At 39.5% G+C, this 16631-nt stretch overlaps 1 protein-coding gene across 2 annotated transcripts; it reads right to left on the reverse strand.

Moving 5' to 3' along the window:
- Window positions 1–1298: 1298 nt before the first annotated feature.
- On the reverse strand, window positions 1299–16049 carry agpat5 (1-acylglycerol-3-phosphate O-acyltransferase 5 (lysophosphatidic acid acyltransferase, epsilon)). Of its 2 annotated transcripts, XM_050071435.1 has the most exons (9): window positions 15895–16049; window positions 15217–15454; window positions 13872–13941; window positions 13670–13785; window positions 13471–13560; window positions 11611–11701; window positions 10320–10481; window positions 5027–5150; window positions 1299–3411 (listed from the first exon to the last, which is right to left on the reverse strand). In XM_050071435.1, the coding sequence occupies exons 2-9, from the start codon at window positions 15433–15435 to the stop codon at window positions 3186–3188; spliced, it is 1098 nt and encodes a 365-aa protein (XP_049927392.1). In that variant the 5' UTR covers window positions 15436–15454; window positions 15895–16049; the 3' UTR covers window positions 1299–3185. The 2 variants fall into 2 exon arrangements, with proteins under 2 accessions (XP_049927392.1, XP_049927391.1); XM_050071434.1 differs by having other exon boundaries at window positions 15217–16049.
- Between the last annotated feature and the right edge of the window lie 582 nt (window positions 16050–16631).

Here is a 16631-nt window from a genome sequence, read left to right on the forward strand (position 1 = left end):
GATCAGACAGCACTACAATAGAATAAAGCTCATTTTGGTATAAAGAAAGAAAACAAACATTTTATGGGTCCACAAAATCAGTTTCCATTTATTGGAATTCTTAATTTAGGTGCTGTTCTCCTTTAAAATCAATACCGGTCAATGATTTTTTGTTGTTGTTCTGAATTTGATAGATAAATAAATAAGGCATACCGTCAGTGTATTCTTACACAGTTTCACATTACCAGGCAAGTTTCTCATTTCTCCGTTTGATTTGTTTTTACTTAGTTAAATTTTGAAAGAAATGTTCTTGTTTATTTGGGAGAATATGGTTTGGTTCCAATATCAGAGAATATGGTCTAACTTTTGAATACTGGGTGTAACAATCCACAAAATAATTTTTTCAGTGAAATGACTGTCTCTTGGGTAAATACACACATTCAGAAAGCCAAAAACTTTCTGTAATTGTATCTGTAGGGATTGTCAGACCCACTTTAGCGTGCAAACAGTAGCTAGAAAACATTGGTGGGAGGAAGACAAGATACTGTAGGTGTGCATGACCAACAGTGTATAAACACTGAGTTAAGAGTCACCATCTTACTTTACCAAACAAAATGTGCCCACATACAAAGTGCATAGGTGTAATCACAACCATAAACACTTTGAAATGGTTTCAGATTGGCTGGTATTTACCACTATATGCTGAGGTACAACAGAAACAGAGGCAGGTCCTGCAACATTACCGAACCTTTTAAACCTGACTTTCATGCAAAGGCCAATTTTAAGAACTTAATAATTTACAGAGCTCATAATTCAAGTTACCACCAACTAAATTACACATTGAACCTACAGATGGCCAGACCAATTTGAACATGGCAGCACTGGTGAGTCTCTGTGCTTATAATAAAGCTTGTAATGTGCACTCTGCTGTGTCCACTGTACTGAATGTAAATGTGGTGGTGATAAGGTATGTACATAGCTCACAGAGGGATGGCAGTAAGTGTGGTGTGGAGGTGGGTTGTCAATAAGGGCCAAACTGAAATTTTAATCTGTCCCTGAGTCAGCTCAAGCCCTTAGACCTGCAGGGTTGACTGCAGGTTATTGCTCTTATTGTAAAGTTTGTAAATGAAAGAAATCAAATTTTTAATTTGATGTGCTATTACAAAAATTGAATCTTGGGTGTGCATGTTTAACTCGGTTACCAATCAGCATATTTCCATCAGTAAAACACATGGCAGTAGTACTCAGATGTAGTCGTGCATCTCTAATGCATCTGTAAAGATCACATGTTCAGGACAGTGAGACAACAAAGACAAAACTTGACTCTCCCCAAAGAAAACCACTTTATTTCACTCTGACCCCCCATTTCCAGAACTTACATACATTAAAGGTTTCATTTAATAATAGTCCTCAAAAAGTGTAAATCAATGCATTCTTCGAGCAAAATAAGCCACTATGATCCGTAGACAATGTGACCACATGCTGCAGTGAGCAGCAGCTCCAGCAGAGCGCTTCCATGCAGTCACCTGGTGGGAAAGAGCCACTGTGGCCCCCCCGCCATGAGAGGGCTGAGGACCAACTCCTCCAAAGAGAAGGCACGCATTTCCAAAATCAGTTGGCATTTAAATACTGTCTACATAGAATTTTCCTGATGAGTTACAGTCTGATCTTGTCAGGATAAAAATGACTATAAAATGGCTGACAAGAGTCATTTAAGAACAAGGAAGGATTATTCAAGTGAGGTATTGGAGCGACATGTAAAAACTATGAGACTTAATTGTACCATCCACGTGAGGAAAACGTACCTCGGACTAACTCTAGACGAGACGGCTGACATGTAAAGTGACTCGTGGAAAAATGCAATGGTTTCATCACAGTAAACAACAACGATGGACATACAGTGCATTTTACAATACAGTGACATTTATTATACAAATGGCTTTGAGTGCACAGGAACCTGTGATATACTGGTAACATGGCTTTGTCATCTTTTTGCTAGGTAGATACTTCTGTGTGAGCGGTAACATGGTATTCAAAGTAATAAATGCATATAAAAGTTATGGAACTGTGGACAATAAACCATTATAAAACAAACAAATAACATTTAGGCTAAAAAAAAAAAAAAAGGACAAAGTTTCTTTGCTGTCATCCAGGCTGGCATCAAACAAGTACTGCTCAACTTAAAACACACATAGAACATCATGGTAAATACACCAGGTTTTGGCAATGACTGACATGTTAAGGTTAAAGCAATATTTATTGGTAGATCATCTGCACTCCTCCATACGAGCTCACTGTGGCGTCTGCCAGTGCTCTGCGACAAAGACTCAAAACTCTACGATGGATTGAATTCGTCAATATTTATCAATGTTAGTAAAATCTTGGGTGTTGGACATAAAAAATCACTCTGACATATATGCATAAATGAGAGTGTCTTACAGCTACATTCATTATCAGTTTATGAAACAAAGTGATGAATGTTTATGGTAAACAATGCAGCTGGTGTCATGTTTATGAGCCCCTACAGAGGACTGCATGCTATTTATTTTCTTCTACTAATGTAAAAACACTTCTTTAAATGAGCAAAGTGCATAAACCTCCTGACGTGGGCCTTGGCATCAATAACATTACAACCAATGTCAATGAGTCAGTGCACTTCAATAAATAATTAATGATCCATCATCAGTAGGCTGGTGTACTGTGTCAGCTACATACAGCAGCTCAACATGATCATTAAACGTGTTGTACGTCGTTCTCAGAACTCGTATAAGAGCTTTAACGGTGGCCAATGTTTGATGGAGAAGTGAGCATGCATGAATACTAGTTTGGCTAAATTTGATGAAGGGGGGAACTATTTTAAGATAAGTATATAGCTATTTTTTTATTTTATAGTAGATAACAAGGGGTATTTTAGAGAATTCTAATACGTTCCACCAAACCCACTCATGTTTTCTCATCATTTCAGGCTGCAAATCCAAGTAACGCGCGAGAACAAGTAGCACAAAAAGCTTAACATTTCTCTGAATCTCCATTCAGCTTTCAGCTCAAGGTCAATGGTGAGCCAGACATGTGGGGTAAATCTCTGAGCCTCTTATCAGATTCTGCTCTGCATCTGGAACACACCTTGTGTGGTTGCGATGCAGGAAAATGGTGACGTCTCTCCATGTCTTTTGTGCATCTCATTGTGGCAGCCTCTGCCCTCTTTGTTAAGGAAACGCGTTCACCCACAGCCAGCCCAGCAGTGTCCCGTACACCCAGGTTCTCACGTACAGTTTCCTGCCGTCCTCTGTCAGCAGTAATGGCAGTGTCAGTCCCCCCAAGATCATCACTGATGGGAGGGTTTTTGAAAGGTTCAGAGGAGAACGTTTTCCTTCCCCGGGGAACCTGCATAGTTTGTCTGCATCCTCCGACTCGTAGAAATTTGTCAGCAGCCTTTGAAAAGACAGATAACTCTCTTAGGAATTCAGCACGTCTTAGAAAAGCACAAAAGAGCAAAGGAAGGCTGCAGTAATCTGTCTGACTAACAGGCATCAGGAACTTTAGAGCAGTTACAGCACAAAAACTGCACCCAAATCACACCGGGGATTTTTGTGGTTTGATTGGTGTTGTCAGTGTCGGTGTCAGTAGATCACATCCATCTATCCTGAATTTATCAAAGGGAACAACTATTATTTCAAAACACCTCTGCAATTTCAATAGTTCTGGACATGTTCTGCAACTAATGATTACTTTCATTATCCAGTGAACCGCTGATTATTGTCTAGTAACTGTATGGTTTATAAAACGCCTTATTTAAATGTGTTGTTTTGTCTGACAAACAGTCCAGAGCCCAAACCCACAGGAGCAGCTTCATACAATATTCAGAACATTTATATAACGGCAAACAACTATTTGCTATGTAAAGATACAGTTGAGTAATTGCGTCCTGAGCAGAGAAAATACTCGTGGAAGCATAAATCTCACCCTTAGGTTCCCTCATTGTGAACCCATTAGTTCTGTCAGCACTGTTGCTGTTAGCACTGTTTGCACTGTTTGCTGATGGCTCAGCCACCGCCATGTTGAGAGCCGTGTGCAGGCAATCTCCAGTATGCTGGGTGCTGTAATCCTCGGGTGCCTAGTTTTGCCTAATTTTTATACAATATTCACACTGGTTCAAATAAACAATTTGATTGTATTTCCCATCTTTGCTGAGAAAAAGTTTTGTGTAAACGGAATTAAAGGCCTGTCCCAAATATAAGCCTGTTGAGTCCAGTGATTCAAGCAAATAATAGCCTGGGCTATTAATCTAAGTTTTACTGTATGAATGGTCTTCAGAAAAAAAGGAAGGGAGGTAAAGACGCCTGAAAACTTCACTACAAGCCTCCACATTTGCTCATATGACAACAGCTGATGTTGCAGTGTAATGTTACCGTCTGATCAAGCTGTTAACTCAAACTCAAACATGCCACCACGGTGACTGTCCGCAGACTCTTATTTAACTCGCTGCACAATAAATGGAAAAATACAGATAATCACCGGATGGCACAAAGTAGCTGACCTGCGGTGACATGTAGCTTACACAAAGTAGCAAGCCAGCGTGCAGGGATGTTTATATGTTGCTTGGCCAAAGTCCAGTCCCACCTCATTTGTGGAACTACTCGTGTTGATGGCGCCAAATAAATGATTAAATAAACAAATTATAATCTGTTGTTGCTTTTTAGTGTTAACTAATAAATGGCGCTTGTACAGCTGTTGTGTAAAAGCAAACTCTTGTGTGATATTGCTACATTAAAATGATATCTAGAGCATGATCTTTATGTTTCACTCATGCTACTCGCTCCCCAGTTTGAGAACCACTGGTCTAAAGGGAACTGCACATACACAGATTTTCAGAACAAGCTAGAAACCACTACTACGGTCATTTTTTCTTAGAAGTTAAGACACATATCTGTGCTTAAAACTGTTGGCGTGCGGAGGACAAACATAAAAACATCACTGCAGGTTACGCTCTGATTGAATAACAGTTTCAATTTCGAGATGATTAATTGTTCCACCCACACACACTTACCGGTCCTTGATTTCGAACCGCTCGTGCAGCCACCTGCGGAAAAACAGTGGCTCTGAAGGAATTTCCTTTATGTCCACGCGGTCAAAGTGTATGTGGACTCGGGGACATTCTTTGCACAGGAATTCTGTCAAACACAAAAAAAAAAAATAAAGAGACTAAACAAAAACAGGAAACTCCTTTCAGCAAGACGGCACGTAGAGTAAGCGCCAGGCGACAATGATAGAGTGGAGCTGCTGTGACGCTGTGATGCCAGGGCCCGCTGACTGAAAAGAGTACAGACTGGTAACATAACACAGCTTGTTGGTCAACGTGGTGAACCACAGTTTGATTCCTATGAGCAGATCTCATGATGAAAGCAGGTAAAAATCTGAGTCTACATCAAGTCAAGTGTACACGTAGAAAAGTCAGTCAAGCCTAATATGACATAATACTGAATATTCTTTATTTGTATAAGATTCAGTTTCTGCATCATCTAATAAATGTCCCTGAAATAAATGTTACAATGATCGGTGTGAAGTCAACATTAAACTGTCAGAGCGCCGAGTATAGAAAGAAAAGTGTCTGAGAAGGTCAGACATAAAAATGTAACCAAGTGTGAATGCTCAAGGCTACACGTGTATCCCCAGAGACCTTCAAGTTCCTGTTTCCACAACATGCAATATTATCAGGAAACCTGGCACTGCGGCCAAAAGAGGAAACCTGATCGAAGTCAGCAGCGAAACATCGCTTCACTGGCGGAGAGAGCGCCTCAATCAGTGGCTGCACAAATTCAAACTGACCTTCAGACAGAAACGCGCCACTTAAATAAACAGACAAGTCAATGAAAGATGGTGTGTGTGGACAGACGGACGCTCAGGAGGAGAGACACAAAAATGCATGATTTATTTTTGCAGGAACACACATGAAGAAGTCTTAACATAAAAGTATCCAAGCCTCCGCTGCCGGTCGTGTTTGTTTGAGCTGAACAATGCTCCAAAACACACTTTAAAAACAACCTCCTGGAATAGAAGGAGGAAATCGACTCTTTGCTCTGTAGCGACAAACTGCCTCCTGATCCGTATCCTCTCTAGTAAAGCTGGAAATTAATCTTTAATATCTTGTTTGCAAACAAAGAGGAGCTACTTAAGAGGTGCAAGGAGCTCATTTACTGATATAAACACCTGATGGAGGGTCATTTGTTATCCAAAGCATTGCAGGTGCGGTATGTTATTCTGGAACAAGGTGGCTGATTGTTGAGTCTAATTCGCAGGTCGTCAAATACTGTTGCTTTCGCCATTCAGTCTGACTATCAAACAGAGGTAGTCAGTCAACTGTTTCCAGAGCTGCCTACTGTATTATTGATTTAATTAACTGCATTAAATTCTCAATCAATGCGACCCCGTTCAATATTCAAATCAACAATAAATTGATATTCAATTTATTGAATATTCAAATCAACAATAAATCAGTAATAGTGTCTGGAGACAAACAGCAGCCCAATATTTCCATTATTGGCTTTCAAAATAATGACCTTTGCAGAGGGAATTTAATTATACAAGTACTGTAACCTGAGGCTGTTTGATTTACATTATAATACTGACAAAACAGTCTTAATTTAGAGTAGGTGAGTAAATTAACATTGCTGGAGAACAACACACAATAAGAGGCAGAAGTCTTTGCCGAGCTGCAGACATTTATCAATACCATCCAGCTCGCGACTCCAAGGAATGACAGGGAGCCAAAAAACATTACAGACAGCCAATTTATTTCACCTCCCTCGGCAACAGGCATTTGAAAATGGAGTTGATGCATCACAACATCAGGTGAAGGAATTACTTTATTATTCTAATTATTTCATTTATTCGGTTATTACTGAAAAATTTGCACTTGATGTTGTAGCCTTTTTTAAATGATTAACTGACTGTTGAATGTTAACATGTCCAATAATCAATCAGGACATTGCTTGAAATTCTCATCAACATTTCATATTTGGGTATTCCTCACAAACTCACCCATAATTTAGAACTTTTCTCAGTTGGTCACAAATTTTCAAAAAAAAAAAAAAATATATATATTATTGCAAAATTTCTCTTAAATTCACGGGACTTCACTAAATCCTACAGCTCTACTACAAATATATCTTTAGTTATGAATCTTTTAAATCTGGCCCTCAGAGCTAATTTTGATCATTTTTGCAATTTTATTCTGAACCTCATCAGTTGCTTATTTTTCACTGGTTGGTGCTTAAATTTGTACTGAACATCCAAGTAACCCTAGGGATGATTTGTATTCATTAATCTGTATTCAAGTATTCACGTAAACAGTTGTTGCACTGAATGTTTTACAGTAATCAAAGAGTTTTTTGTTTTTTTTTCAAAGATTATTTTTATTGGCTTTTTGTCTTTATTGACAGGACCGAAGGTGAAATGGGGAGACAGAGAGAGAGTGGGGACTGACATGCAGCAAAGGGCTGCAAGCTGGATTCGAACCCGCGGCCGCTGCAGCGAGGCAATGCCTCTGTACATGGGGCGCCGGCACTATCCACTACGCTACTAATGCCCCAATCAAAGAGTTTTTACCCGAACAAAGAATCTTCTCATTTTAAAAAAAACTTCGTATCTCCACTAGTTCTCACTTTCTTGCAATCAAATATGGATTCTGTGCAGTATTCATACCATACCTAGAAGTTATTTGGTGTTTATATTTTTCAAAGTAGCATTTTTTTTTTTTTTTTTTAGAATTTTCATCATTTCTTAGGTAGGTTTTCTTTTCTCTGTGTGATACCTGTTGAGCTTGTTTTTCCATCTGGTTCTGAAAGTTAAGCTTGTATTGACTGGATCGAATGGGTGAAGCTTTGATTACAATCGCAAAAATGATTGAAATAACCTCTGAGGGCAAAACTTCACATAAAGTCAAAATTTAAAAGTATTTGAAAAAAAGCAGCTTTATTTTGTTAGGTCCCATAAATTCAATAAAAAGTTTCCCCATGATCGTTAAAGAAAATCCATGACCTGTACTGCGATATCCTGGGTAAGCTGCTAGGTAATGACCCTGTTATGACTTTACAGTGAGATGTTAAATATATTTAAGTTTTATTATCTCAGCAAACTGGCAGAAACTGTGATCCGAGTCTTTAAATACAAGTCACAAACTGTACACGACCTGTACCTCAGGGTCTTAAATCGTACCATGACGGTAAGATGAAGGATTCAAACTGATGATATCATACCGATTTTGTCAGATGTGAAACTCAGATGTGAGTCTGGACAGTGCGAACGCAGCCTCGAGTCACTTCCTTGTGAAATCATTAAAGTCACCTTCACCACATGGGACCAGGAAGTGCGTGATGACGAGAAGAATGCGTCTATTCTCTCTGTTCCTTTTTCTAGAAACACGTCGATGTTTATTCCTGACTGAAACGGGATGTTTTTTTTTTTGTTAACATTCAAACAGTGCTTGTCGAACCACCGGGAACACGGAATAATCAAAACCTCCAGAACATGGAGTCATGCTGTTTACAGGAAGACGCGGCTGTTAACAGGTAATGTTTGCTATGTGATTAATTACCGAGCGGGTGTACACAGTGTTGCAGCAATGATGATATAACGCCTGTGTGTCTGTGGATACACAGGAGGCAGATTGCTGCTGCTGTTAGCTGACAGTCTGTTGTTTTATATCTGGTGTTAAAATTCTCCTTGTATCTCTAGGGTGAAAAAAACAAATCACATATCCTGCATTAATAGCTGCTGTTTACACACAATTTTTAAAATTGTAATCAGGTCCACATGCATTTGCAATCACGGCGGCTATTAATGGGTACTCTCGTTATGTTGATTCTGTCAGCACGATGATTTAATTTCAATATGTAAAATAGTTTTCAATAAACATGGCATGCTCCCAGTCGAGGGAAGAGATGCAACAGATGGTCGTCATTCATTTTTATATCATTCTCGTGAGGAAAGAGTTTTAGTAGCTGAAAAAACTACATTTACACTGAGCTGAGATCGACCTCCATATGTGGGCTCAAGCCCTTTGGAAAAGCTTACCTTGGAAACTTAGACTAGAAAATTCACTGCCACCTTTTAAATCATTTTTCAAGACTCACTTTTAACGTCTGACTTCTTCCTCACTTATTTTACCTGTTAACTGTGATTTCTGTTATTTTATGTGTACTTTAATCCATTATTTTTCTTTATTTTCAGCTGTTTTATTGTCTTTATTTATTGATTGTGAATTTATACCTGATTGCTCTCCTGCTGTCCTCTATTTGTCCTTGTGTGTGAAGCACTTTGGAACGATAGTTTTAAAAGCTGTTATAAATAAAGTTATTATTATAATTGTATCCAGACACAGATCACATTTCAATGCCAGGTATAAATAGGCAGCAACTGGAATAATATGACTAATAATACGACAGCAGGAAAGGAGCAATGACTGGGCGAAACAGATTGTTCTGGAGACGACCCATCTCCTGCTCTGTGTGCTGGCCTGGCTAACTCCCCAGGAGGTGGGCTTGCCAAATATAGTCCAGCTGCATGTGTCCTGTGTGAGAGTTCATACCTTGCAGCTAATGAGGATTTTTTTTTTAATATATTAAGACAAGATATTCAGGTGCAGATCATATTGTGAGACCAGGTTGAAAAGTGACTGTCTCTGTCTCTTAAAGAAAATACTTACAAGATATACTATGCAGGATTTCCTGGGGGAAAAAAACCAAAAAAAAAAAAACCCACAATGTATGGACTCATTCAAAAGTAATCCCTCTCAATCATTACTAACGACCCACTAGAAGTTTCTGCCTGTATTTTCTTCCTAATTTGCTGTGTTTGGGACGCTCCTGGGCTCAACGATCAGGTAAGTTCACAACTTTATAAAAGGGTAGTGATCAGGTAGCAGTAGCATGCACCCAAGAGGAGGCTACGAAAATCAAAGTCATAGGGACGAAAAAACTCCCTCAGATATAGTGAGGCAAAATCCCAAGCACCAAAGCTCGTTCCAAAACAAGAGTGAATCTAGGGCTTTCACTTTCGCCTGCCAGGACTGAAGGAGAGGATGGGGGTGAGGAGCAATGGGGAGTATGTCTGTTTTCTGCTGGACAGAAAGGTGCTAGCATTTAGCTTGCTAAAGTATCGTCTTTTCCATTGCAACTCATGTCACTTTCCTACAATAGCACAGAAGCTTGCAGTGTACGTACAAGCAGTGAAGAGAGGAGGGGCCACGTTGTGTTAACAACCATTAACCAGTTGTTCCTAAATAGCATTCCTTACGTTTAACTAAGATTTCTAAACATGTCCAAGGCCAGATGCCTGCTTACCGGGCATTGATGGTGCAGGTCTTCTTTGACCAGAGGCATCCCGCGTTCCCTCATAGGCCACCGTGACATCATACACAGCACTCAGGTGGTCCTTCATGGACTGGAGGGCGATGTGAGAGGCCTTCATTCTGGGTGTGAGTGTGTGCTTCAGGACAGCCAGTCCTGTGGAGAGGAACAGGTTGAATAAAGGTTATTTTAACAGCGTGAATATGAAGCACGCCACATCAGCCTGCACGATACAAGATGCTAGTCATGTAACTGCAACTTCCCAGAGTGAGTGTGTCTGGGAACCTTTGTTAACTTTCATCTCCCTGTCTCTCCTCTCAAAATAATAGCTAAACTCCCTCCAAAACACCTGACGAATAAACATGATATTAAAAAACCAGTAATTTTATGTGAATGTCTGTGTTTTGGTAAATTACTGCACAGTCTGTTGTTCCTCTGTCAGCGTGGCACCACCCTCTGCTCACTAATACCTCACTAATAGCAGATAATGTCATGTGCACATGTCGGCTCTCCAGAGCGATTTATTTGGATTAATGGGGGAAGGTGATATTCAGAGCTGCGGTCCAGAGATAGGCTTAATCTCCGCAGAATGGATGCAGTTTGTGAGTCGACCTAAACACCACAGTGCCCGACAGCAGCATCACAATAATCATATTGATGCAACAAATGTATCTAGCTGTGACATTTTTTAATTATATGGAAATTTGCATTGCAGTTAAATATTATCACCTTATAAATCAGTTAATTTCACTTTCTCGCGCTACAAAAATAACCAGAAGAGACATCTGTTTCAAACAGATTCTTTATGAGCAATAAATGATCCTGTTGGAAAGCAGCAAGTCCGTTCAGTCCTCAAACTGAGCTGCACCAGCTGGAAAATTTAATAAGCAGTTTTGGTGGATGCTGACCAATTATTGGCACCACACCAGTAATCCAGTGATGACAAAATTATTATAGCCGTTTTCTGTTTATAAAGCTTCACTAATTCACATTTCAATAAACAGGTATATCAAAAAATTTTCAAAAGACATAATTGGAAATGCTGTTTTTAGGCAATATTCATTTTGTACTGAACTTTGTAAAATGATTCTAATAATGAATGATATGAACTGAAAACTTGACTTTGAAATAAACAATTTCGTGGTGCTCTTTGGTCACACAGTAGCTTGCAAGGGTGATCACAGGTCACACAACAAAACTTTGTCAGCTGTTTCACAGGCTGAGTGTGCTGTGCTGAATTAGTATGCAGCAGTACAGCAGTAAATGGCTGCTATCATGCCGGTACCTTCTTTCGTAGCAAAAGCCTGACTGTCAGCGATAACATTCTTGAGCTCTGGATTATACCGAGTTCCTTCTGGGAAGATGACAAGGTACATCTGTGGGGAGAGAGAAAAACACATGAAGTCAAAGCCTCTTCAGTGTTTGGTTCTTGTTGCAACTGGCCGAAATGAAATTTCTGACACTGACGGGATTTGTTGAACACGAAAGCCAAACACTGCACTGAACTTAGGCTGTTTAGAAGAAGCCGTTTTCATCACCTTGCTCTTTTAATTCTGTTTGGATTGCAACTGAACTGAAAACTCTCTGGTGTTGTAGACTCAACCTAACACTGTATCACATCGTCTTTCCCCCACTTCAGTGATGCCAGATAAAACAACATTGTCTACAAAAATGACTGTTCCACATCGACATTTACAAGAAAACTATAAAAGAAGGAAAGGACATGACGTCATGACAGCATTCGAAATTTGCACTGAAGCCAGTTCTACTGGAGTTAATGGAGCGCACACATGGCAAATCACAATATAACCCATCATATCTTTGCTGTTTCACCTTTGACTGAAAAATCCTTCCACCAGATTAAAAAACACACATGACGTGACGTTGACTTATTGTCTCCAAAAAGATCACGGCTCTGTCCGCCGGCTGCATTTAAGTCAACTCAAGCCCTCTTTGCTCAGAGAACAGCATCATCATACATGACCAATGGAGTAGGTCAGACTTGTTATCGCTCACCAGACTGCAGTTATAACCAACTTTTGTATTTCCTTTGACAGTTATCATGAAGTGTTTGTACCACTGTGAAGAGTTGTGTATTTCAATTTGTGGGCTGACTTTGTGGAATGGTTTGAATATACAACTTGAGCAAAATTCAAATATAAATCAATTCAAGATGATATACAGCTCTCTACGTGGTACAGCAACGAGGAAGGGTTGGTAGGACGAACATGAGGTATTTGTTTAATTGTTGAAGTTATATCTGATCATCACTGGGTGGATATTTGGGTTGTACATATTTTTTTTGCGAGTTATGTTTGTGTTTCATAGTGAGTTCAATGAATTATGGAGAAAAGGTGGGACAATATAACTGAATACTTTTTTCCACTACTCTTTGGACATGTAAATATTTAATATTGTTTATTTTGTTTCAGAAAATTTTGTGTATTGAGAGTTTGCTATGTTTGTTTTACTGTTTATTTTATTTATTTTTTTAACATGTGCGAAAGAAATAACTCAAATGAATCAAACAGGAACAAAGATAAAAGCGTGAATGTTAAAATGAGTGTTCTGATTTGTGACAACTTATTATTATGTATTAACGTTATTATGTTTCCTTTAACTTTCACCATTTCACAACAGAGCTTTCATAGTGCCCGCTCGGGTCACCAGGACCACTTCTGTCGACTCATTCATTCCCTCTCACGCACACACACAGATGCACTAATCCCCTGCAGATAAATCCCAAAAAGTGATTAAAAACAAGCCCTTTCAACACAATAACGCACACTGCTATTGAACCCTTCTGCATTCAGTATCTGATTATCCATTTTATTTTGCTGCTGCTGGCGTCATCAGATGTTTTGTTAATACAAACTCTGAGAAAATTTTCACATCAACATCCTAATTAGAGTTAGGGTAAGAAGGAACTTTTGGAGGATAGAATTTTGGAAGATTATCGCAGAAAGCCCTGCAGTGAATTTCACTGGCAAGAGCTCGAGAACAAGCCTGTGATGGTCAGAAAAATTTGGAAAATAAGGCCCTGAGCTGTCATCTTTAGGGAGACCGCAGACAGTTTGTCAGCCTTATAGAGTAAATATGCCTGTAGTCAATAGGCTGATACAGAACATGTGTAAAGTGTACCTACTGGTGTTCCACGCTGAGTCTGAGTGAGGAGCTTCTTCCTCATCGCTGCTTCATTAAACCTTGAACTTCGTTTCACGTATACCCCTCCATGCTACAACACAAAGACAATCTGATGAGAACAGCCGCAGGGAATGTGATTCAAGTTTTCACCCTTAAATCTGTTACAAAATGACATTCAAATACTCACACAGTTGCATTACCTGAGCGAAATACCATCCGTACAACGGGAGCCACTTGAGTCCATCTTTAAGGACGTACCTGACGTGGCCGAGAGCACTCTGCCTGATGGCGAGCATGTCAGCAATGATCCAGTCAGCTACAAGGAAACACATACATAGAGATTAGATATTTACTCCAATCTGCTCTATGCTGGACTGAGATATTAATACGCAAATGTGTTACCTGTGCACTGGTGATTAGACAGGTAGATCACGTTCTCTTTGTTCTTTGGTATATCTCCATATATAACAATCTAAAGAGAAAGAAAGCAGGTTAGAGATGACTCCCTGGAGTGTCATCACTTTACAAAATATTCTACTTAAAGACCATTTTTTTGTTTTGTTAAATATTTAACAAATTCATTAGGGATTTGTTTCCAGTTCAGACTGATTTTTCCCATTTTTATAGAACTAAACGAGCAGCTTTTTTTTTTTTTTTTTTTTTTAATTAACCCAAGAGGGTTCATTAACAATGGCCCTTCTTATCCCCTTTTAATCCCTCTCTTTCTCCTTCTGTCTCTCAAATGTAAATCCGTAATAGGTATCTTAACCCACTGCCTATGGTCATGTTGTAAATTACAGAAATTTGGGGCGAAATATTATGTGAAATGGAGAAAATATTTGACAAGGATCTAGAAATGGGTCCTACATCTTTGATCCTGGGCTTCCCAAGTAGAAATATAACTGCTGCTACCAGCAATAGGTTAAACAGTATTCTTACTTTTGCTGCAAGAAAAAACAGTGGAGTATTACAGTGGACTATTGATGGGGCCTTCTGTGCAAAGTTTTATTTGAGCTGATTCCTCTGGAATAGCTTTGGTTTGACATACCAAAGAGGATCAGTTGTGCAAAGTCTGGCTGCCTAATCTAAAATATCTTGGAACCGATTCTTCTGCCATTATTTTACAAGGAGTTTCCTGAACCTGGATTCTCGATACCTGTGATTTACCTGCAACACAGACTACTTCCTGGAACCCCCTACATATGTTTGATGATCTAAACTAGTAGTTTGTATGTGTTTGTGTTATATTCTTGTGGAAAATAAGAAAATTAAATAAACATATTGTTTAAAAATGGCCCCTCCAATCTTCTCATGTGGCCTCCAATCTGTGGGACAGTGTTTTTACACAGTAACATCATATTAGAGATAACAATGCACCAGCTCCCACACTGTAACTGTTGTTTTTCTGCACATTTTAATGTACCAACCGTTAAGAGGAGTGGCAACAACAGGGCAAAAGAATGCAGACCTTCTTGCCCTCCAACTAGTTTATCAAGCTCTCATTTAACAGCCTCTATGTCTGGCTCCATTGTTATTTTAAGAGTCACAGCAAATGCAGACACCTGCAGTAATGCACTGATCTAAATGGTCTGCATGCAATATTAATTGCAAGTTCAAAGCTTGCACAGCAGGTCAGATTTTATCAGGCTAGATGTAAGTGGGTGAAATTCACATGGTGACCACACTATCGACCTCAGGTTTGTGTTATTACTGTAAGTTTATATGAAGTAAATGAAAGGTCACTGACCTCAACTCCTGTGTAGTTCTCAAAGAAGAACAGGACCATACTCTGGTAGATGGAGTACAACCGGTCGTCCCACTTGTGATACACCCTCGCTGGCAGGACAGCTGAAAGTAAGCGCCAAGTGCCCCATGACAGCAGATAAGCTGGAGCTGTCCCCAGCATGACCGTGGCTGGAAACCAGTACCGCAGCGAGTATGTGTGCACAACCAAGGAGAGCAGCATGGTCCCACCTCTGCCTCTACTAAAGTAGCAAAAACAAAATCCCTGAAGTAGACTGTGGGACGTACTCGGCGAGCACTGTGATTAAGTTTCCCCTATCTATCCCAGTCCACACCTGGCCTACTTTCAGCACACCTGTCCTGATAAGTCAGCATAAGAAAGTGAGAAAGCTGCAGCTGGAGGGGAGTCAGGAGCTAGCCGGCTAAAGCTAATTTTAACCTTGTGTGCAAAAGGCAGTCAGCAAACTCGGCTTAAGCGCTAGCAGCGGTCCATACTGCGACATAAAAAATAATTAAAGTTATCTGGTTAGTTTTAACATCGCAGGACAGCAAAGCAGAGCACCACTTCAACCCGGACATTTACAGTACAAGTTAAGAGAAAGCGTTAGCCTACTGTTTAACGTGTTCAGCCGGACAGGAAGTTTCACCTTACGCTACATTTGATATAAACTGTCTTATTTACCGCGGATACGGAAGTAAAGTTCAACCCAAACGACAGCCCGGTTGTTAAAAGACGAAATAGTTTCTTTTCCGCCTCTAGTTCTTCATCTTTATCCGGGCTAGCTGTTCAGAAACTAGCTTCTTGCAGCAAATGTCACACACGCCTCCCTACGTAATGACACCATGTAACATCGACGAAGCTGATTGGTCAGGTGACGTAGTGGAAGCCAGCCAATGGGCGGGCCGCACCACGAGTTCTATAATGCTCCATAATTAAAGGGCCATGACCCCTTTTTTTCCTGCATGTTTCAGCTGTTTTACACAAATTAAACAGTACATAGGGACATTTTTAAAGGTATATCAAAGTGTGTTGTCATGGTTACTATTTTTATTTCTTCTAATTATTTGACTCTAGATCACATCACATTGTATGGAGCACAAACACCCCATACAACAATACAAAACGTGGCTTAAGTATAACAAATGTTACTAATAAAAGGAAGGACATCATTAAAAAAAGAAAAACAAATAACTGTTGGCTTATCTGACTGCAATAACAAAATTACTTTAAACATACATGGGCGGTTTAAATAAAACTTTTCTGACATTCAGGCAAAATATGATAATCATCTCCCCCACAATTATCATCATAGATCCTCTGGTTTCTATCCAGCACTTTAAATCTTCCACTGACTTTAGGAATTCTGGTGTTGTTTACTCTAAATTATAAATAGCCTGTCTGTACTTTTGGTTTTCATA

Source organism: Epinephelus moara, chromosome 19 (genome assembly GCF_006386435.1).
Source record: "Epinephelus moara isolate mb chromosome 19, YSFRI_EMoa_1.0, whole genome shotgun sequence".
NCBI lineage: Eukaryota > Metazoa > Chordata > Actinopteri > Perciformes > Serranidae > Epinephelus > Epinephelus moara.